The sequence below is a fragment of the Engystomops pustulosus genome, chromosome 7, assembly GCF_040894005.1.
Source record: "Engystomops pustulosus chromosome 7, aEngPut4.maternal, whole genome shotgun sequence".
In the NCBI taxonomy this organism is placed as follows: Eukaryota; Metazoa; Chordata; class Amphibia; order Anura; family Leptodactylidae; genus Engystomops; species Engystomops pustulosus.
Window position 1 is genome coordinate 62,013,320 of NC_092417.1, and position 25,145 is coordinate 62,038,464.

The 25,145-nt window shown below is 41.9% G+C and overlaps 1 protein-coding gene across 6 annotated transcripts in view; it reads right to left on the minus strand.

Moving 5' to 3' along the window:
• Window positions 1–23,863, minus strand: part of EVL (Enah/Vasp-like) — a 104,293-nt gene extending 80,430 nt beyond the window's left edge. For 4 of the 6 annotated variants that reach the window (XM_072116169.1, XM_072116168.1, XM_072116167.1 and 1 more), the window contains exon 1: window positions 23,137–23,223. In XM_072116169.1, the coding sequence (XP_071972270.1) occupies window positions 23,137–23,168 (32 nt within the window). In that variant the 5' untranslated portion in view covers window positions 23,169–23,223. Of the gene's footprint in view, window positions 1–7,872; window positions 8,100–23,136; window positions 23,224–23,530 lie in introns of those variants that run through there. The other 2 variants (XM_072116166.1, XM_072116164.1) reach the window with 2 other exon arrangements.
• Window positions 23,864–25,145: the final 1,282 nt, after the last annotated feature.

The following is a 25,145-nucleotide window of genomic DNA, read 5'->3' on the forward strand; positions in this document are numbered from 1 at the left end:
GCGGACACAGACAACTGAGGGCCTCTGTTCTAGAACGAGGGCCCCTTCCACCCAGCATAGCCATCTCCAGAAGCTGCTCCAATGGGATTGCTTCGGGACTAGCACCCAAATACCAGATATTTACACCCAAAGGCACTGGGTGTTATTTTTAATGATGTCAATAAATTATGCTACTAGTTCACCCACTTAAGACCATGGGAAAAAAGATTTCCTATTACTTCTTCCACTTCTGTAATTGAAAGAGCAAATCTATGGTTCCTGTTTCCGACGATAGTAATGACTCATTAAACCACATATTGTATATTTGTCATATTGTCTAACTTTATTTTTTTAGATCTAGGAAAGTATGGGGAATAGCAATATGGCTGTTATCACAACTTTCTTTGGCTTTTGAACGAAAATCAGCCTTAAATGAGCAGAGAAAAGTCTGGATGTTAGTCCAATCATACAATCAGAACCTGGACCTATCTTTCCATTGGTGAGGGGGCTGCAGTGAATAGGTGGCATTGTATTCTTGGATTTCTCGATTCACATCTATGGTTGTTTCAAGAACAGCCAAGCATACTTGATATTGTATATATGTAATATATTGTATATATTATATTGTATGCTACAAATGTCAATGTTGAGAATATGTTGAGGGTAGGAGGAGCAAAGAGGCTACTGGGGCGTGGAGTAGCCGCGATGTGTAGCCTCATGTCCAGCTACTCCACGCCCCAGTAGCCGTTTTACAAAATTTACATATTAGGGCAATAAAGATTTAAAAAAGATAGCGGGGATGTGAGGATTAGCTCTAAAAAGGGCTATCCTCATGTCCCATACATGCACCTGCCACCCGTTCTACCTTTATAGGTAGAATCGTGGTGGTAGGTTCCCTTTAAGGCCAGATGTAAATGGTACAAATTATACACAAATTTTACATGCAGGGAAACCTGCATTATGTGCTGCTACTATTATATATGAGAAGTCAATCTGAAAGTCATTTTCAGCTGCTATGTGCCTTTAAGACCAGGTAGAATACAGGGGCGTAACTACTGTGGTAGCAGCCATAGCAGCTGCTATGGGGCCCACAGTTTCATGGGGCCCCATTATCCAACCTGACAAACTAAAGAATGGAGGATGTGCACCATTATATACATTTTATGCTGCACATTGTACAACGTAATATGTGTATGACATATATGTGATGTATATATGCTGTAACTGTGATGTATACATGCTATATGTGTACACAATGTATGATGTGTATATATTCTGCATTATGCACTATATGTGTACTGTGTAACTGTAACTCACATTTGTGAGTATATAAATATGTATATTTTTTAAAGGGCACCTACCACCACAAATCTACCTATAAAGGTAGATCGGGTGGTAGGTGAATCAATGGGACGGGAGGATAGCCCTTTTAAGGGCTAATCCTCACGTCCCCGCACTTTTTTGTAAACTTTTATTACCCTAATATGTTAATTTTGTTATGCGGCTACTTGGGCGTGGAGTAGCTGCATCTGAGGTTACACGAGGCGGCTACTCCACGCCCCGGTAGCCACTTTACCCCTCCTACTCACCATGTTCGGCGCGCAGCTGCTCGTAGCTGCGCGCCCTCGTCCGCCGATCCTGCCGTCTGCGCATGCGCAGAACAGCAGGCCCGCGCCTGTGCAGCCCCGGCTTCGGAGCAGTGACCGCGCAGGCGCGGGCCTGCTGTTCTGCGCATGCGCAGACGGCAGGATCGGCGGACGAGGGCGCGCAGCTACGAGCAGCTGCGCGCCGAACATGGTGAGTAGGAGGGGTAAAGTGGCTACCGGGGCGTGGAGTAGCCGCCTCGTGTAACCTCAGATGCGGCTACTCCACGCCCAAGTAGCCGCATAACAAAATTAACATATTAGGGTAATAAAAGTTTACAAAAAAGTGCGGGGACGTGAGGATTAGCCCTTAAAAGGGCTATCCTCACGTCCCATTGATTCACCTACCACCCGATCTACCTTTATAGGTAGATTTGTGGTGGTAGGTTTCCTTTAAGGGCGAAGGAGGGCCCCATTCAGAAGTCTGCTATGGGGCCCTGCCTCTCCTAGTTACGCCACTGGTAGAATATAAAGTGATTCCACTACTCCTACATGATTAAGTGATTCTACAGGAGAGGAAATTGGAGATTAAATATTAAAAATGGCTGCAGCTATTCTGAGACACGACAGGGAAATGTTGTAGCTGCCGCATTGTGAAGTTGTGGAGAAAGGAACAGCTCAATTCTGAAGCTGCGGAGTGGGACAAAGCAGTGAAGAATGGAGCTTCCTGGGGACCACCAGTGCACCACCTTAAAGGGGCTCTTCTCTTCTACAATTAAACCCTGATATCTGCAGCAAGATTCCATTAAGGCTGGCTATACATAGGCATTCTCAGTTCGTGAAATTTGGACCCATATCGTCATGTCCCTAGACTGAATACTGTGCAGGAACTAGACTTTTTCATTCATATTTAATTCTGTGGGTCACTGCTTCCATTTGAGTCTAAAGTCCCAAACTGAAACCCCCTGCTTAATAAATCCAGTGTAGTCAACAGTTTCTGAACTAAACACAGAAAATATATCACCTGTATGCTGAGATTGCAACATTGTATCAAAGAAGGTGTGTAGTCCAGGCTGCTTAGATCATGGGATGTATAAGGCTAATTACAATGCATTGTCATATCTGTCTATGGGTTGTGTCTGGTAATCTAATCCTTTATAGTAGGCAGGGGGCGAGGCTGCAGGGGGCGAGGCTGCAGGGGGCGAGGCTGCGAGCAGGTATGGCACCGTTCTGATAGAAAACAGTTGTACCTTTTAGCCAGTACAGCGCCTTTAACTGATGAAGGGATTTATGAAGAAATAAGAATAAGATTGGATAAGGTTGCTCACTAAGCTGCATCTGTATGCAAATACAACAAGTAATATGTCACCCCTCCCCCACACTGCCTGTTATCTGCATTAATTAACCATCTTCCACTCACTGTGGAATTCCTAGCTATATCCTAAAATATCACAATTCCCTGACTCCCCCCTCTCCCTCATTATAATTTCCTGTGTATCAGTCAGCAGCCTCTATCCTGTGACAAAGCTGATTTATCACCCGCCACCTTCCAGCACAATCCATTCAGTGATGCAGCGAGCTGGGTGCTGCATAGGTTAGGAACAGCTTCAGCTCTCATTGTCTTGTAACTTCTGTGCTCTTTAATGACTGATTTATCAGAATTTCCAGATTATTAGAATTTGATGTGGCGGTTACCCCAGAATATGGGATTTACGGGGGGGGGGGATAATAATCCCAGTATATTAGGCAATGGTTACATATGCAATTCCATAAAATATGAACTTTTCATTGTGGCATATTCCTAGGCCAATTTGGGACCTTGTAGAACCTCTAGAGGTGTGCGAAGGTTAAGAATAGAGTAAATGCTATGTTTAGGAGAAGGCAAATGCCTCCTGGATGTTACAGATCATGTTTCCACGGTTTGTGCCTGCTGAGAACATCAAAGCTTAGTAACGCCATGGCTGCTTGCAACATGATCAGAGTTAACATTGGGCATCAGCGGTGGCCTGTGGAAACAAAATTAGGCCATGCCACCTATAATGTCTGCTAGATGACTACAGACAACCGGGTTTCTTATGATTTATGCCAACAATCTAGGAAGCCTCAAAAGTACAAAATTCAGACTCTGGCTTCTTTTAGGGTGGCGCTATAGGAAGCTGATTGTGTTATGAGGACACTGTAGCTGTCTCCATTATGGTCCATGGCGCGGACTGTGTGATGGTAACGGTACCTAGCTATGTGGTAGGGCAATGTGAAAGCACAGTAGCTTTCTGGCTCTATTTTATCCAGTCCTCACTTGTGTGACGCACAATATTTATAACCTAAACTAGCGGCTGTACCCCAAAAGATCATGTGTGTTTTGGTGCCGGATCTAGGTTTGAAATAAGCCCCCTGGGCGACAGCTCCTCAGTAGGCCCCTTTGCAGTGAAGTCATGTGGCGGCATAAAAAAATTCAGGAATTAAAACAGTCTCCTGTTCCCCAAAATATTACCTAGTTCATCATACCAACCCTCATGGTTATTTTATATAAAGTACCTTTCCCTTACCCCCATGGATTCCTTAAATATAGCCTTATGTGGGCCCGCCAGAAGCTCTGGGACCTGACACTTTCCTGGGTAGGCCCAGTGCTGGCGCTGGCCCTGGTTTTGGGGGTAAAGATCCATTCAAATCATTAGCTATAGTATTTATTATAGGCGACTATAACTGTTATATCAGTTAGTTACAGTTAGTTATATTGTAATGAGAGAAGCAGTTATATTATTATTCTCATTACTATTATTGATCCTTTTCACTCTATCGCCCACATTTAAATGTTTGCACCAGTTTCTGCCTGACTTTGCACTGAAAAGAACATGCAAACTGCTTGCACATGTGTTTATAAAGTGTCTGCGCCAGTTTTGGTTCGCGGCTGCACTGTGTCCGACAAGACAAAAAATGTTCACCTCAGTAGCGTGTTACTGCTTAGTCAGAGCTTGCGCCACAACTCTGCAGCATGAACAAACTAAACCAAAAAGGATTATACATCTCCTTGTGGTACCTTGAACTATGGCCAGTGTGATGAAAATATAAGGCCTCTTCATGGCTTGGTGGGTGGCTCATGGGATCAGCACTGGGGAGGGTTCCACTCCACCTTCCTTGTGGATAATTCCTTGGTTGCCCCACTTTAAATCCCTGCTGGGGGTATACAACGGGGGTACAATAGGTGTGAAGTTCCGTTTAGAATTGCAAGACCGGTCTGTGTTGCCTGAGATTGCCTCCTTACAATACACACAGTTACGTCATGCCTTCAAGACATTGTTTAACTGTTAGGCCCCTTCCACACTAGCGTTGCATTTCACGTCAGGGTGCAATGTGTGAAAAACTGACTTTTTGGCTGCGTTTTTGTTCCATTTTTACTTGGAGTCATTAGCGTTTTTGCGTTTTTCACGCGCGTGTTGTTCGCGTTTTTTTGCGTTTTCGGTGCGTTTTTCACGCTCGTTTTTTAAGTCAGTGGGACTTTTTCAAAGGGACCATGGTTCGGGAATAAAATGTTTTATTTAAATGAAAAAGAATGTCTTCTGATAAGTTAGCAGATGTATGCAAACATCTACAATCTATTCTTCACTGTTCTGCGCGCGTATATTATCTCCCGACAAGTTAGCAGATGTGAAGAACAGTGAAGAATAGAATAAAAACAGTGAACACAGTGAACACAGGATCATTTAAGTGAAAAACACATTAAAGAACACAGTGAAGAATAGATTACAGATGTTCGGCACATCTTCTTACTTGTCGGGAGATACGCGCGGAACGGTGCAAACAAAATAGCATGTGAAGAACAATATATATGTGTGAAGAAGACATTGCAGATGTATGGAAACATCTGCAATGTGTTCTTTACACACATATATATTGTTCTTCACATGCTATTCTGCATGTGCAATGCAAGAACTCGCGCGTGAAAAACGCTAGTGTGGAAGGGGCCTTAAGGTCTTTCTCCATGTTGGACAACTGTTTGGGGATTGACAACCTCCCTAAACCACTCACCCAGGCCTTCTCGCTCCTCCAATCTCAGAGTGTTAGGACCTTTGACAGAGCCCTGCAGTGGAGGAAAAGGACATCCTTGGCGGGAGGTCTCCTTCTTTGACTCTGCTGTGAGCCTGGGATTTCCAAATTCAAACTACCAGTAAATTCTCCCACCAGGTCTATTACACCTCTCTTTGGTTATGTTGTATGGTGGGGGTCTTCCATTCATTGAGTTTAGGTCTTGCCCTAGAGCAGTGATGGCGAACCTTTTAGATACTGAGTGCCCAAACTACAACCAAGACCCACTTATTTATCACAAAGTGCCAACACAGAAATTTAATTTGTGATTTATACTCCCTTCACTGTCACGGCTTTCATTGATACCAGCACCCTGAGGACACAAATAAAGCAGAAAATAGAATAAATTTGGATGCTCCAGGGTCCCATAAACAGGAAGAATTGTCAGGCTCGGAGCAGGAGCTACAATGATAATCCAGATCTGTCCACACCTTCCCACTCCTCCAGTAGTCTCAGGTAGTGCTGTCACTTTAAAATAGCTCTGTGCACAGCAAGTCCTGGGCTGTCTGGGACTGCAGGAAGATACCTGAAGTCATCTCTGGTGATTGTCTGGGTGCCCACAGAAAGGGCTCTGAGTGCCACCTCTGGCACCAGTGCCATAGGTTAGCCACCACTGCCCTAGAGTTTCCTCGTTCTGATGTGATACTGGAGTTCCTGAATAGACATTTGAGTTTTCCATAATTCTATTCCCTTGGGTCTCTCTGCTGGGTATGATTAATGAACTAGTCAAAGGCTATTATGACAAAATCCTTTTATGATTTGTGCTGTGCCATGCCTGGAGGTGGTGATGATTCCGATAAGGCAGCTCTGAAACCCATGGTTCTTCTTATTAAAGTATGAGCCCATTATCAAACATTATACGCTAACAGATAATGCCATCATAAATTTGAGATGATTTGGGCAGAATGTTTGGGTAACCCATTAATAGCTCTTTAGGGGACTATGCTGGCCGGCAAGAGATAGGGCGAGGGGAAAAGAGAGTTTCTGTGTTCAGGTGTGTCTGGATGACGAACACTGTGCCCTTCTGATTCATCCTTGGCTATAACTCATTTATGGTGATTTTCTGTCATCTCCTCAGTAACAGCTCTGACCACATTATTCCCTTTGTATCATCACTCAAAACTCTTTTTTTTAAACAAAGAAACTCTGGCCATTGTCTGTCCTACTCTAGACTCCCTGTGCTCCAATCTCAGGTGCATCACCTCTATGGCTTCTTAAAGGTTCTGTTTTCCAACTGCTTCCCCTACTACAGTCTCCACCTACCATGGCAGTTCTTCATGATGTTTATGTCTTGGTTGGATAAAGCTCTGCCACTAAGACCTTTTAGTATTTCTTTTTCTTTCTGAAGTGTATTACACTCCCCTTTAGAACATCTTCTGCTCCTGAACCTCAGTATCTAATAGTTTAAATGCCATGGTTGGTGTCAGCACTGATCACGGCAGTTACCTGGTTGGAGGTAGTTCTGGGCTAAAGATTTCTCTGTCCTTATTCGCTCAAAAGTGCATTATGCTCTCCTTTCAGCATGACCCATGCATGTGCATCACAACACCCCAACATCTTATTTGCAAGATGTGGATCTTCCCCACACAAAATTAATAGTGTAGGAAGATATAGATGTACCTGGATCTCTGTGCTTCACATGAAGCTTCAAAATATGGTGTCATAGCCAGTGGAAGCCATAAAGGATTAGATGTTGCATTATTACGTTCAATCATGTGATATATAACATGGGACAGTTCTATCAGAACAAAAGTTACTAGTCTGGGTTATTCTTAGAGTGAATCCCTAACCTGCAAACCATCCTCCCAGATACTATCCCAACTTTAGTTAGGGTAGATTATCACAGCTATTTCACTACAGTTTTTGGCCACATGTGTGTAATATAGAATATACAGATACAGTGCTTGTAACCTAAACTCTATTGCAAAACACAAGAATTGACAATACAAACATTTCTTTCAATTCATTCAGTAATAATTCACCATTGTAATGTGTACTATTTTGCTTAGTAATCTTTTTTTTTGGTCTAATACCACCCTCCCCCCCTTCAAAAAAATGAATTGTCATCTTTATCCCTCAGTGCAGTCATCTTTATAGGTTCTATCGATAGACATGAATTCAGAGATAGCTATAATATAGATAGATATAATAAAGACTCATTTTACCATACACTTCATAATACAGATGCAAAGAGCTGCAAAAAAAAAATCCTCCTATGATGTCCTACCTGAAATCATCCACTGCATTCATGGCCTATGCAGCGAGCGCTCTCCACAGGCATAGGAAGATGCAGGTTTACTGCAGATCTGAGGTCACATCCAGGGCTGCTGTACTCTCAGGATGCTCTGCATTTCGGGAATGACATGAAAGGGGAGGAAGGGTGCGCAGAATTCAGGGACACAGACTACTTCAGCAGCCTGTGCTCTAGCCAGCTGCAGAAGAGCGGCGTGAAGAGAGGCAGAGTCATGTGACCATTCCTGTAGGTCTGATTAATGCAGTAGCTGCCGTCTTGCTGGATGATGCGGTCAGAAGACCGGAGTCTTAAGAGCAGAAATAGTCCGCCTGGAATAACGCATATCCCTAACTATTACTATTTTCCAGGCCAAATAAGCGCATTTGATTTTCTGTTATATAAAGCTCATGTATTCCACCAAATGTACTCATAAGACACACTATCCCCTAATGTGCTTAGGCCGGAAACAAGGTACAATGAAAAAAATATATATGAATGGCACCTGCAGGGGTCTGAAAGGGGTACCACCGTCTCTGAAAATTGTGCTTCTTCTACCATTACATTTTCGATGCATAAAGTAAAACAATCACTCAGAATTAAAGGGCTCGTCAGAGATTATGACATTTTAGTCAGATAGCATGGGTTGATATAAAACAATATTACAACAAATTATGACAGCTGACTTCCATTACCGCTGGTCTCGGTTTGCAAACAGGGGTTGTTGTGATGATGGTAACATGGACACTACAGGAGCCTTTCACTGGCCTCAATGGTGTTCAACTGCAGTCTCCGTTTACAAAAGGGATCAGCGGTGACGTATACCATGGAAGACAGTTAAGTATAGGCTTGTTTTATGTTGATAACCCCTTACTATTGCAACAATTTTGGGCCTTAAAGGAAGTCTGCTCTTCTTTAAGGTTCCCATGCCTTTGTTTTTACAAAAAAAGGCTTTACAAATTATGTAAATGAGCCCCAGGGGCTGTTCCATTGACATCTATGGAGCCATGAGCCTCTTAGGCTAATTTGCATAATTGTTGCCACTTCATCATCATAATTAATGCCACTTCATCATCATCACCAACCCTATTAAAAAAAAAATTATATACGTATATACAGTGTATATATATATATATATATAAATACCGGATAAAAGGTGGTTGTTGTATGTCACCAAGGATCCACCCCAGCACATGTTACAGGATCTAAGCCTTCCACTGGGGTCTGTACCAAGTTGTTGTGTTATCAGATTGTTCTCACTAACTGAATGAAGTGGCAGGTGGATCATATGTTCTATGTGCTATCAAGAATATTATCAAACAGTTAAAGGGGTTCTCCACGTTCACCAAATCCAGTCCCAAGACCAGTCGGCGACTGCCACCACAAACCCCACCAGACCGTAAGATAATCTTGGAGAATTTTTTGTGCTTTTTTAAAATTCTTATTTTTTTTGTTTAAACAGTAACAGACTGTCCTGTGCTGTTACCATTGTAATGATTTGTGTAACTGCCATCACTGCACATCACCTCACTGAGATATCTCACCAAAACATACTGGATGCACTGCAGCCAATCAACTACAAACATAGTCGCAATCACATGACCTGCCGAGGCAGGAGCAGGACATGTGATCAGCAGCCATCTTCTGTCCCGTGTCTTTTTTACAGGGACAAAGTGACAGGACTGATTAAAGGGCCAGTAGCATTTTAACTGCAAGGTGTGACTGCAGCCAAAGGCAGCTCATGGCCGTTATAGATCACGTGACCAATCATGCATCGGTGGTCTACACCGACTGTTCTCTGGTCACAGACTTTCATCTGGGCCCCACTAGAGCATTGAGGAACATAAGGAGGCTGCAGGTTGCGGTCCTGTCTGGAGAAGAAAATAGAAAAGTCATGTGCGGATTTATGCATATGTATAAAAAAAATAATATCACCTGTACCAGCATCTTTGAAGCTTGTACAGGCATTAATGCAACCTCTGGATAAATGGCAACAAATAAGAGGTATACAGTTAATCTACAATCTTAAAATTATCAAGATTTATCATTCAGTATTAGATGATTTGATAACTCTGGCACTGTTTAAAAATGTGTAGTTTAACCTTACACCTCATTGTGAGTGACACAATAATATAAACTTCAACTGCGACAATGTACAAAATCCACTCATCTTTTGTTAGTTGTTGTGTTTAGAAAGCTTGGTTAACAAGCTGTGCCCTTGGTTGTCACCCAGATCTCTCACCTTTCTACAAACAAATTTTGGCGCAAGAAATACTTGAAGCGGAGATTGATAAAAACCCTTTAGTATTATTAGTAATTAAAGTATTAAGTTGTATGTTATCACATGAAGAGTTTTCCACAACCTGGTGCCAAGGAATGCCACAATAGACAGATACCAGTCCAGTCACATGGCAGGATCTTTGCCAGTGGAGCATGTGATGCCACTTTCAGGAAAGTTGGACAGGAGGAATAATTACACTGTATTGATGCCTAATACTAATGCTACCTGCAAACACTTCCTACACCACTACCCACAATGTACTTATGGGTGCTGAGGCCTTTGTTTATCTGATGCACGGAAAGGCAGAATAAAATTCATTAAGGAAAACCTCTATCAATCAGCAGGAAAAAAATCTGGGACCAGGTGTGACTGCAACCTCTGAATCTCCTTTAGTGATTTTGGGGGACATGTATCAGGACTTGTACACCATTACCGCTGTAATGTTTTTGTCTCGTTTTTTTGTTTTTTTGTGTCCATGCTTCATGTACTCCATGTACTTTTTTAACTTTGGAAAATTAAATTTTTGAATATGTCTTAACAGCCTTTTTCATCGTATATACCTTTTCTGGATGCTGGATTCCCTGCCTTTGCTACACTTTTTGATTTCTCACAAATAACTACTATAATACCGCTCCCTATGTACAAGAATATATCTACTATAATTTTGCCCCCTATGTACAATAATATAACTACTATAATACTGCCCCTATGTACAAGAATATAACTACTATAATACTGCCCCCTATGTACAAGAATATAACTACTATAATACTGCCTCCTATGTACAAGAATATAACTACTATAATACTTCTCCCTATGTACAAGAATATAAGTACTATAATACTACCTCCTATGTACAAGACTATAACTACTATAATACTGCCCCCTATGTACAAGAATATAACTACTATAATACTGCCCCTATGTACAGAATATAACTACTATAATACTGCTCCCTATGTTCAATAATATAACTACTATAATACTGTCCGATGTACAAGAATATAACTACTACAATACTGGACCTTATGTACAAGAATATAACTACTATAATACTGCCTCCTATGTACAGGAATATAACTACTATAATACTATCCCCTATGTACAGGAATATAACTACTATAATACTGTCCCCTATGTACAGGAATATAATTACTATAATACTGACCCCTATGTACAAGACTATAACTACTATAATACTGCCCACATGCACAAGAATATAACTACTATAATACTGCCCCCTATGTACAGGAATATAACTACTATAATACTGCCCCCTGTGTACAAGAATATAACTACTATAATACTGTCCCCATGTACAAGAATATAACTACTATAATACTGCCCCCTATGTACAAGAATATAACTACTATAATACTGCCCCTATGTACAAGAATATAACTACTATAATACTGCCCCCGATGTACAAGAATATAACTACTATAATACTGCTCCCGATGTGCAAGAATATAACTACTATAATACTGCCCCTATGTACAAGAATATAACTACTAAAATACTGCCCCTATGTACAAGAATATAACTACTATAATACTGCCCCCTATGTACAAGAATATAACTACTATAATACTGCTCCCGATGTGCAAGAATATAACTACTATAATACTGCCCCCTATGTACAATAATATAACTACTATAATGCATCCCTGGGGAGAGTTGGGCATTTTTGGGGTCCCAAGCACAGTTAAAAGGATATTTCACTCACAATCAAACATGGCTTCTCCTCCGGTTAACCCAGCCAGGAGACAAAAAACCAGATGAACACATACTTTATAACACTATTTCATAATTCCCATAGCGATAATCTGGAGTGACAGAATCAGGGTAGTACGGTAACTTTCGGAGTAACAGAAACAGTGAAGCTCTTTGTGCTATGCTGTATAAATAAACCCCTTTTACATGCATGCTACATACTGCTAAGATAGTGATAACTGTAGTACTGCCCACCCTGAATGCAAAACTCCACTAAGAATGGTAATACAGTATACGCACATTGGGAGATCAAGATAAGCATGCCAAATCACCCCAGTATAAAACTGGCTGTTTTTTCCCAATGATCCTACAAGAACCTCCACCATTCCACTACATGGGTTCCCTTAATCTCCTGACGCCACCCAGTTGCATGGAATACATTGTGAACAATCCCGAACATGATAATGCCCATACACCAAGAATAAAAAATATTTTAAATTCACTAAATGGCTAAAGTCTAAATGGAAGAATCCTTGGGTTGTGATGTTGTAAAAAAAAAAACTTTTGACTCACTTGTGCTGCATTTTACTATTATAAGCTTAGTAGTAAACTGATTATGATAAGCCTGTTATACTGATACATATATACCTCATTTATCAAAGGAAGGGTTTTATTTTAGGAAGCAAAAATGGTTGCATAATAAGTAAAGAAGGGGAGGTAGTGTAGACAGAGAACAAACATCTCAGAGGTTTTAAACTTGTGCATGAGTCAAATGATTTGTGCAAATTCCCATAATAAAACACATTCCTTCATAAAACACAACAATCTTCCCATAACTAAACTAAAAGGCCACATTACACAACAGTCCATGCATGCAATGCTCCAATGACTTCCTCTTATATGATTAGCTAACAGGAGCTTTTATAGGCCGGTATCCGGATGAGCATCGCTTCAACGCAAGTCTCCTCACAAAATCTAATCTAATTCAGACCATTTTTTCGATGGTGGACCAGTCTGACAAAAAACTCAGAAAAAAAGTTTGAAAATGTTGCTTAATACATTTCTATAGCAGCAACAATGTCCTGATAGAAACCTAGATGTACCATGGTAACAGACTACAAGGGCCCCAGGATGTAGTCTGGTCATCTGATACTCCTTTCCATTGCACTCCCACTTCTAAGTTATATAGAGGGGGTGATGGAAGAGAGCAACACAGAACTTTGGTACTAAATTGTTGAAATCTGGGACTAAATTGTTTGAAATCTGTAACTATAGAAACAACATAAGTCTGTATATGATTGTTCCTTTGGACGATCCGTGGATTGAGTGACGTCACACCAATGGAACTGTTTAGCAAGTTGCAGCCACTGGCCAGGGCTGCTCCGAATGGTTGCTGACTTATTCAAAGTGCACTACTTGTAGGACCTCATCAATATATGCCCAGTGGCGTAACTAGAAGCTGATGGGCCTCAGTGCAAAGTCTGTGCCAGGCCCCCGAATATAATGTATGATTTAAAGCAATAGTCTTCTCATATGGGAAAGTGACACCATAAGGGCCCCCTAAAACTCTTGGGCCCGGTGCGACCGCAATCTCTGCACCCTCCAATAGTTACGCCCCTGTATATGCCAATTTCTTGGATGCAGAAACCTCTTTGGATCCTTCAGGTGAATAACAGATAATTTGGACTGGATACAATTACCTTCTGGGAGTTTTCACGCTCCATCACAGGTACTACGTTAAACTATCATTTATATTATTAGGACACTGCAGGTATACAATGCATTTTCAATCACCTTTACCTATTGGAGGGAATAATGTAGGCTACCCCTTCCTCCACCAGCGAAGTCCAACCACACTCTAAATTGTCTACCCTGTATTTTCTGTACCATTTGAAATTGTATTGAGTAACTAGAACTGAGCTTTTGGTTTCTATTTAAAGATACAACAGTCATAATATTCGCCCTACCAGCACTCAAAACCGCAGAGTTACTACTCTGGCCTCTTAGTAGTTTTGGTGCATGATCACGTTTCTGAATGATCCGGTCTGGCGTAGATTTGTGCTGAAATTTAGCGCAGGCTATAGTAAGTTTGGTAGAGTGTAGGCAGTTCCTGGAATTGCAACTTTTTCGTGCCTTGTAAACTGGCATAGAAGGCATGATAAATGCCCCCCATATGAGTGTATCCTCACCCCATCCACATACTGCAGCAGGATGACATATTGTCTGTGTAAGGTTTTCAGTTTTAAACATTATAATACACCTGGAAAGTTGCCCGGAGACTCTTGGCACTTGTGTGTGGCTCATGGATTTTATACATGTGCTGTATATCTTCTGAGCAGCAGCCCCCATTGTCACACTATAAAAGGGTGGCACGTTTTACCACACACAAGTGACTGTCCTGCGTCACCTCATCAAGAGCTGAGGATCCAAGAGCCGATTATTTATCAAGGCATGAATCATGATAACAAATTAGCCACTGTCTAGGTCCATACAGAAAACAGGAATCACTCATGATAACCAAGGTTGGGAAGGAACAATGGGGCACATGTCTAAAAGTGTCATCTGGGAAGACTGCCGGTGTTGCTAGGTTACAGGCTGGCAGGACCTATGAACATTTGGGCCTCATTTCAGTTTTGGAGCTTGTGCAACTTTCTTGAAGGGGGCATAACTCAAACGTAGTATGGCAAGTTATAAGTGGGCACTTAATATAAAAAATATAAAAGAAGATCTTAAGAGTTTTCTATGTAAGAAACTTTACAGCAAAGCAGTAAAGCTCCAACATTAGTGCAAATGTGGTCCCCTGCTGAGAGCAACTAAACTAATGACATTTTATTTGCCTCTTATAAGTAAAAATCACCATCATTTTTCCAAGCAATATACATATTATGTAATAACACACACAAGTGAGGCAGCTAATCTTACCATATGAGGAGAAGGGGGCGATTCCATTATGTCTATCCTCAGGGCTAGTTCACAATTCATTTATTTCATCACTTTTTCAGCACCAGTTATTGTGAGCCAAAACCACGGATCTAACACATCTTTCCATTATAGTTTATCTCTGTATAGTCTCTGGCTTTGGGATATAATAACTGATACAAAAAGCTGATGAAATAACAGAGGTGTGAACTGGCCCCCAATCAACCCCAATTGTAATTTCACAAATTGAGCAGCAGTGTCTCAGCATGGTTTGTGTGATGTCCGAACAATATCTGAGACCTTCATCAGATATCTTTGTGTCTCTTTCATCATGGGATTGTAAAGTCAGCAGCAGCTGCTCTTCTAACTAATATTTATGCATTACAAGAGAGCAAAAAAAAAGTCCTGATTACTGGGGGACTGTGCAGTTACACTGTGCTGAATACTATGTGGAAGATTTATCATATGTCATTGCTCCGTGCTCCCATATAATGAAGCCCTACCCTCCACTGGATACACTAGGTCAGTGGTGGCGAACCTATGGCACGGGTGCCAGAGGTGGTACTCAGAGCGCTCTGTATGGGCACCCTTGCCATCACCCCAGGGCAGGGTTCGCCAGACAGGACTCAAGACCTCTTGCAGTCCCAGGCAGCCCAGGACCCTAGAAGGAAGCTACAATGATAATCCAAACTTCTTCTCCTTCTTTCTACTGTATTGGTGTCCTCAGATGCCGATACAATTTAAACCTCTGAAAGAGCAGGGAGTAATAAGTAACTGCTTGAATTCTCGCATTGGCACCTTGCAAAAAAAATATTTGGGTTTTGGTTGTAGTTTGGGCACTTGGTGTGTAAAAGGTTTGCCATCACTGCACTAGGTGATCTGAAGTGGGCAGGCCCCTGAATCTCACATGGCGTGGAGCTGACAGAGTTGTAGAATTAATTGTAATTTCTTACAAAAATTGTGATTGTTTCAGTGCTTCTACATCAGTTTTCTGGCGTAAAAGCACTGATAAATGTTCGGTAAGTAAATGAAATGCCAATGAAATGCCATTGCATAGCTATCCAGTAGCCGCCATAGATCACACCCATAGATGCACCAATTGCATACTGATACTCAAGTGCTAGCCTGTTTTACGCCCGGTGCCCACAAACCAGTTTTACCCATGAAACTCGCTTCCGTGCATTTGCAGAACTTATGGAACTGAGTTTCAGTTCAGTGTTCAGAAGTTCGGTCCGGGAAATCCTGCAAGTTTCTTGGATTGACCTTGCTAGTTGGCAGCTATTTTTAAGATTTAATTGGATTTGTGGATTCACACATCTTAGATTTGTTACAAAAATTTCTGCAAGTGTTCCATTTGCCTCCAAGCCATGAGCTTAAATGGGTTGTTCCCCTTTAAGGCTACAACTTACCCCAGTGATCTTCTGTTCATGTCCTATCTGTGCGACATATTATAAAAATCACCTGAAATATTTTAATTCTTTATGGTGAAATTATGTTATTTCTAACAGTGGATCCAACAGGAACCTTCAGTAGTTTACAAATTCCCCTGTAACCAATGCCATCAGAATGTTTTGCAACAATAAGGTTGCGAAGGCCTTGAGACCTGTGTGGTACCTTAGTAAGACACCATTTTAGGACATCAGTTGAACAAGCTGGTAGGCCAGAACCCGGATGTAGCACATGGCTGGGTGCAGAAGAGTAAGTGCTGAGCGCTCCACACCCCTCTCCACAGGAGCCACAAATCCGGAAGAAAATAGGACATGTCCAATCTTTTGCAGTGTGACTGCGCATCCAGGTCATGGTGCTTTGAGACAATGTGTGCTCACTGTACAATGAGCAGGTGCCATAGACCTCTATTGTCCCTGTGATCTGGTGGTCGTTGCATGGGCCTTACTGGCAGGATTGCTTTAGAATTACAGATAGATCTCAGCTTGTGTCATGCCTTTCCACATCTTTTTTCAACTCTATTCATGTGTTCAATACTTTCTCATTATTACACATAACTTAATTTATGGATATCTATGGCCTGATTTCCTTGTCAATGTGGATTAGATGGCTTCTTAAAGATACCTGGTGAGAATTTTAGGTCAATAGCACCATTATAAATATTTTAATTTTTTTTAGAGAATTGAGTGTGTATATACATATACATACACACACTCTAGTCCTGGCTGCCAGGTGGATAAGTAATGACCAGGTTTGTTGCATTTTTTTCCAGTTAAGAGTTTCAAGGCACGCTTTATATAGTAAGGCTTTATATGAAGCCATTTGCACTTTGTGTAAGTGGATAATTTACATTTATGGACACACTATAAATCTTCATGTAGGTGAGAAAAGGCTTAGGGATTTCTTCTAGGAAGCAGAAACATGCAGACCACATATATAGCACATTCATAACTCAGGCATAAAAGTATTCCATGAAAGGAAATTATTTGATGCATCACACAAAATAAATGTTATAACTAGTGCACATTCAGAAAAACTGGTTAAAATGGACACCATCATAATACCTAGATTACTCCACTAAACAACAAGCCTCATCAGGTAGGGTATGAAATGAATTCTTTCTTTTACCTCTAAATCTGATACAAATACAAATGACCTGCAAAAATCATGAGATGAGTCACATTTAGAGGCACAAGGGGGAGCGTCACATGTTGGGCTGTATGGAACATGGAACCATGTTTTTGGTATCACATCTTTAAGGTTCTGCGAGTTACAGAACCAGAGATAATGGCAATTGAAGACAGTTGGGAATAAGAGCAGAAAATTCTAATCTTTAATAAGATAGAAGAAGCATGAATTATAGGTACTATGGAGGTCATTTGCATAAGACTTTGGTAATTTTTTTACAGGATGTAACTTAAAACGGCGGATTCTAGAACGGATATATCTTGGGTGTTGGTAGGTCAGTAGCTTAAAAACAGCTGACAGCTCCCTATTTAACCGCATCATGATGGCCATGAGATATATATATATCGTATATACTCGAATATAAGCCGAGACCTCTAATTTCAACACAAAAAACTGGGAAAACCTATTGACTAGAGCATAAGTCAAGGGCGGGAAATGAATTGGTCACAGCCTCCCAGTATATAAGCTGCCAGCCCCCTTTACTATATAGTCTGCCTGCCCATGTAGCATATATCCTGCCCAGCCCCCGTAGTATACAGCCTGCCCAACCCCCGTAGTATACAGCCTGCCCAACCCCCGTAGTATACAGCCTGCCCAACCACCGTAGTATACAGCCTGCCCAACCACCGTAGTATACAGCCTGCCCAGCGCCTGTAGTATACAGCCTGCCCAGCGCCTGTAGTATACAGCCTGCCCAGCGCCTGTAGTATACAGCCTGCCCAGCGCCTGTAGTATACAGCCTGCCCAGCGCCTGTAGTATACAGCCTGCCCAGCGCCTGTAGTATACAGCCTGCCCAGCGCCTGTAGTATACAGCCTGCCCAGCGCCTGTAGTATACAGCCTGCCCAGCCCCTGTAGTAGGAAAAAAAATTAACACTGAATTCACCTTTCCGTCGTCCCTCATAGGTCCTCTTCTGTCTCCGATGCTCCGGTGCCGGCTCGGGTCTTTCCGCTCATCTTTGGCTCCTCTCTGGGTCTCCGTGCTCGGCCGACACACAGAATGATGTCAGCCGCTTTCCTACGTCATTGTGAGCCGCTGGCATCGCGAAGGGGACCCGAAGAGGAGCAGAACTTCCCGAAGAGTAGCGGAAGAACCCGAAGTGGCACCGGTACATCAGAGACAGAAAAGGACCTACAGGTGACGTCAGAAAGGTGATTCTCGACTTTGTTTTTTTAGTTGACTCGAGTATAAGCTGAGTTAGGGTTATATATACACATGACAGTGTCAAACTGTAAATGGTCATATCTCCCATATCTCCTGAACCTTGACACCTAGAAACACAATTATGGTGAGGCCCCCACTTCAACCTGTCAGCTTAAGGCAGAAAGCAGAAGGAGAGACAAAGGGCGCTTTAAAAAAGTACACGCACCTTCTGGGGGGCATTTATCAGGGCTTCTGTGGCACGCCAGTGGCCAAATGACAGTTTTTTGCTAACACTTGTGATCATTTTCCACTTTCTGACAGTTCCAAAACGTGAAGGGGGGGGGGGGGGATTGAAAATTTTCACGTAGGACCTTAAAATTTTCATGTAGGGTGGTGCCTCTTGATGTAATTGGCTGCGCTGGATGCTCAGTGGTGCTATCATATCATATGATAAATAACCCCCTCTGTCTCATAGCCTGAAAAATGGCGATGGTTTGACACTGTACAGATTTATAACATATATTGGTAAAGGTACCGCTCATAAAAAAAATGTATTTCAATGATTTATTACAGTACATTTTGGAATAAAAGACAGTTTCTTAAAAAACACTTAACGCATTACGAGGTACAGAGCGAGTATTGGCTGCATTATGCATCCAACATCCATCCTGACAACTATGAATAGTGCAAGCAGTGTTAACCATTCATCTGCCAACATTTACCTGGGCGCCACCATCTTTTGGTTGGATTGTCGCTCCTCGTGACGTGAGGAGAGACAGTCCATTCCCATGGCAGCCTGGCGTCTGTATGTGACTCCAGGACCTGGCATTGGGAGGGGTCTACAGTTTGCCAAAGGCACATTGTTATAGCTCTTAAGCAAAATTTCCATAAACTACAATACTGTGGTATTGCAGTATATGGTAGTAATGATCAGACCCCCAAGGGTTAAAGTACCCCTGGTGGTCTAAAAAGTTAAAAAAAATTAAGAAAAAAAAAATCAAATCACTCCCCTAGTCCTAGAACAGATTTAAAAACGTATAAAAATGTTAGGTATCATCTCCTCCCAAAAGTCCCAATCTATAACCATATACAAACGGTTATTCCTGGAGGTGAACCCCAAAGGAAAATAACGCCCAAATTTACGAAATGCCATTTGTTTGCCATTGTGCAACACATAACAAAATGTAATAAACAGGTTGTACAGTCTCCAAAATGGTAGCAATGTAAACGCCCTCAAGTCCCGCAAAAAATGATAGCTTATAAAAGTCTGTAAGTCAAAGTATGATACAGTTGTTCATCATAACAGGGCAAACTGAAACAAAAATAAAGGAATAAAGTAGACGTGTCAATTTGAGTGCACAACGAAAGCCATAAAAACTGCATCCACAAGATAATAGTGAAAATGTGTTTTTTCTACAATTTCATCACATATGCAATTTTTTCCAGTTTCATAGTAATCAGCATGGAATATGAAATGCTGTCACTAGGAAGTCCAATTTGTTACAAAAACAGTACTTATACTGCTCTGTAAAGGTAAAAAGAAATAAAAATGGGAGTGAAAAATGGAAAAGCAAAAAATGAAAAGGGCCTGGTCGGAGTAAAAATGTGATTCGGGTTCTTAAAGTGGATATTTCTTGTACAGTTTAAAGGTTAGATCAAGAAACAGGGGTAAACTAAAAATAACAACTTTCACAAATAGTCTGTTTAATATTCTAAATCTGCCAGCTCCGTTCCCCCTGATAAATGTGATGTGAGGAGATTTTTACACGACTAGTTTGCAGCTATTCTTTCTCGTCTTTATAGAAATGAATTACAGCAAGACGCCAAGAACAGACTAAACATTTACACAAGATCCCCGGATCACAAGACGCAGCTATTTTATAAACCTCAGGCCTATTTATCCACCAAATTTACAAACATGTCCTGGAACATTAATAACATTCACCGGTGACTTCACACATGGAATATGAGCCCAACCAAATAACTTACAGTATCAGCTGTATTTACTACACTACTAAATGAAGGCCTACACTGCAACTATACAAAGCACACTTGTCCCTTTTAAAGGTTATGCAGGATTTAGATGTTGCTTAATTTATTAATTTAAATGTAACCTTTATTTTAAAAAAGAATACAATTTTGACCATACAATGCAGTGCTATGTGTCTCCACGGTAGCAGACAACAAGCAAACCTTGTGTAGTCTTTTCCTGGATTCATGTAGTAAAAAGTTCAAAGAATATAATATGAAAACAAGAACAATGGAAGCCATAATATTGGTGTGAACAGACTATCATGTGGCACTATGGACCTCGGTTCTAAAACAACTGAAATTTCTTATCTGCCCAAATAAAAAATTGTGCACAACGTCTCACTTAAAGGAAACCTACCATTTCAAATGGTAGGTGTAAGCTGTAAACACCGAGCACCAGCTCAGGGTGAGCTGGTGCCGGTGCTTAGTTTCGTTAGTGTTAAAACCGCGGTATCGCGGTTTTAACACTTTTTAAACTTTATAGCAGAAACTGCTTCGGCGCTGCGTGCGCACGCCTACATAGGAAATGCCGCAGGCGTTGCGCGCGCAGCGCCGAAGCAGCTTCCACTATTAAGTTTTAAAAGTGTTAACTTGAGCTGGTGCTCGGTGTTTACAGCTTACACCTACCATTTGAAATGGTAGGTTTCCTTTAAAGCTGAGGCTTAACGACCCCCATAATTGTGATCAGTGGGGTTCAGTAGCTGGCATGTCTGACAATTGTTTCTTGGAGGTAACCACCTTAAATTGAAAAATCTGGTTATATGTTAATAAACGTTAAAGAGGTTGTCTGACTGGAATAAAAATTTACTTACCTGGCTGGGAAGTGATTAAAAAAAAACAAAAAAACACATGAGGTGTCCTCTGTTGCACACAGTGTCCCGCAGCATAGTCATTCGGGGTTGTGCCCCTGCTTGTTTACAGGGGCAGGGAAGCTTGGCTCCGACAGCTTCTGATACTGCTGCTTGGACGGACAGCGTCGCGGGACACCGAGAGCGACGGAGGGCAACCCTTTTAAAAGAAATCTACCATCAAAATCAAGCATGATAAACCAGGAGAATTTACTCATAGATCCAGACACAGTGACAGGTAATTTTCTTTTATTTGTTATCCAATGCCTATTTCCTTCAAAAATCAACTTTTTAAAATGATTCTAATGAGCCAGAAGGGCTAAGGGAGGTGTTACCAGAGCCCTTTGAGTTCCGGAGTTTCAATGGCTGTTCAACTGTCCCCCCCTATGCTCCCTCAACACTTCCCCCTCCCTTTGGGGGGGGGGGTATTTCTGCATAGTGTAACAGCCTGTGAAGCCAAAGCACGGAGGGACTCGGGTTCAGGCTCATTAGCATCATTTTAAAAGTTGATTTTAGACAGAAGGATAACAAATACACAATTACCACAGTCACGGTGCCTGGATCTATGAGTAAGTGTCCCTGGTTTATACATACTTGTTACTGATGGTAGATTTCCTTCAACAATCATAACGTTATCACATCAGTTTTTGGGTTCAGTTATTGTAAGCCAAAATCTGGAGTGACCCTACAAAGAGATATGATATAATGGAAAAATTTCTACCTGTTCTGTGTTTTTGACTCATAATAACGGATGCATAAAACTGTTGGAATAGCAGTGAACCTGCCTTACTACTCGTACCATAAAGTATGGCAGCTTCTTACAACCTGTCAGAAATTACAATGCTGAGCCACAAAATCATGAAGATAAAAAATAGAAGATAATGGCAGCTGTTTTGTGAAATTCTTTGGTGTATGGCCCAAAATGTTATTCAACCAACAGAACAGGATTCTAGGACAATACAGTCAATCAATTATTAAAGGACTGGTTCCTAAATGAATCATGTGGATATCAGTGTTATTATACTAGTCACATGAGACCAAATGATCACATAGTAATTAAAACTTCAAAATTAGCCAAAACAGGGAACGCTGTCTCAAAAAAAAAATAAAAAAAAAATTGTCACCTCCTATAGGGTGACACCAAGCACCTAGAAAAAAAATTCTTAATAATTATAAAATTCTTTTATAATCCACCTGTAACTGTAATTGCCCTGGGATTCCTGATCGATACAATCTGACGTAAAATGATGACAGGATCTCCTAATCTATTCTCATATATTTTCTGTAGTATACAATAGAGAGCAGGCGATTCTGGGAAATGGATAAGGCCTTTACATAAGAGCCCCTGGACCAGTATGGCTGCCGAGGAGCATGTCAGTGCAGAAAAATGCTCAGATGCTGCTTTATGAACATGGTATGTGCCTGTCATCCAGAGGCAGGAGCGATCTACTACATGGCGGCTGTATACATACACATACATACTGTACATATACATACTAATATATATATATATATATATATATATATATATATGACACATTTACACACGACGCTGCTGTTACATTACACATCAGTATAATCCAAGTGACAGCCAGAATTCCCACCACTACCCCCGCACTATATCATAATCACCATAATAATAAATAATAACAACTATGTATCTCTATAAAATACACAATAACGGTCACTTACTGCAGATGCATATCTGCCGGTGTCCTCAGCATCACACACAGACTATATCCAATGGTGATGTCATTATAGAGGACACATTTACATTGGTTTGCTGGAATGAAGGTTGTAACCCTTCCCTTGCCAGGCAGAGGCAAGTCAGCCAGTCCCACTCCACGCTGCACTGGGCTGTGAATGGTTAAAACCTGACATTTCTTCCCCAATCCTCCCCCACCACTACACCATATTGGCCATAGAGGTGGCTAATTGAAAGCAGCGCAGGGGTTAAATGCAGGAGGATTGGACACAGAGGGTTAAAGAGTGCAGCACAATAGCCCACCCCCATCCCTGCCATCATTGTGCATGGTGACAGGGTGCTGACAATGAATGGAGGGCTCAGGTCCAGTGTGGGTCCTACCTCATCCTGCAGGCTGCTGGCTGCTCCTTGTCAGGGCTCTTATTGTGGCTGTGGAGCTGACAGCTTTGCTGTGAGATTAGTGGCTGATCTCCTGTGTGGCTGGGGACTGCTGATCATGCATCTGCTGCTGGCTGCAGGAGGCTGAATGCTCATGGACTGCCCTGAGTGGCCTGGAGCTGCTGATACTCTCTCTCCAGGCTGCCTTGAAGCTCATGTTTGGGTCCAGGCTAGCTGCAGAGATGCTCCTTCCCGGCTGACAGCTGTTTCTGAAGTCCTGCCATCTTTTTTTTGAGGTGAGGTTGCTGCAGCAGTGAAGATACAAAGACAAGTGATCCCTACTGCCCACTAGTGGCAGCCCTCAGCTGCTGCAGGGAACACAATCTACAACTGGGACTCCCTCCCTTCTCTGGTCACTGTCACTTTCTCTATAGAACCCCAGCTCCTGACTATCTTAGAAAAACAATATAACTTGTACTCAGCCTTAGCTGCTGAAGAACGTCTTGGACGAAGATATTTTGTCAAAACATACAAATTTCCTCACTTTAATCTAACGTCTCCTGTTAATAAGTATATTAATCCCTGGGGAGTGTGAAGCAGAAATACAGGAAAGTCAGGGTGAGAATCGGGGTGTGGAGTTGTAGGATATAACAAATAGTAATAAGAATAATTGTTGTTTACCTGCCCTTCAATTTGAGATGTTAAAGAGACATTAGCCAATAATAAAGGGCTACCTGGTAAGTGACATGTATGACCTTCTGGATCAGTGGTTCTCAACCTTATGATTGACGCCATCCTTTTATACAATGCTTAACCAAAAGTTATTTTTGTCGCTTCTTCATAACTGTTATTTTAATACTGTTATGAATCTTATTGATAGTCACAGGGTTGACCCCAGTAGTCACATGGATATCCCCAATATTCAATAGCCACAGGGATGACCCCAATATCCAATAACCACAGAGATGACCCCAGTAGTCACAGCACCTGCCCCCAGTAGCCATTAGGCACAATTATAGTAGTCATAGTGTTATGGTTAGTAGACAGTATTCACAGTGATGACCCCAGTAGTCACAGTGATTAGGGTCGGCTCCACGTTTAAGTAGGCCCCTGGGCCACAGAGCCATGCTGCCCCCACCCCCCCGGAATAGCCACACTGTCCCCCCACCCATTAGTCACTGCCCCGTACCCCCCATGAGGCACACTATCCCCCCATAAGCCACACTGGGGTCGTCCCCATAAGGCACACTGCTCCCTCCCCACTCTGGGAAACAAAAAAGCCTCACCTTTCCTCGCTCCCCCAAAGCAGCACCAGCAGCTGCCTTCTTTCATCATATGCGCCCACTGCTGTATATGCCGCCACATGTGATCTGATGACATCATCACGTGTGTGGCTTCAGAGCCATTACGTACAGTGAAAGGTGAGTTTTGGATTCTGTCTCCATGCTGTTCTCCCGACGAGCGCAGAATAGAGGCAGAAAACAACAGGCGTCGGAAGGCGATCATTTGTACCAGTGTCTTAAAGCAACACCGGTATAATTGATCTGTGGGCCGAAAGAATTTTTTGGTGATCTGAGTGGACCCCTCCAGCACCCTTGGACCCCAGCATTTGCTGGGT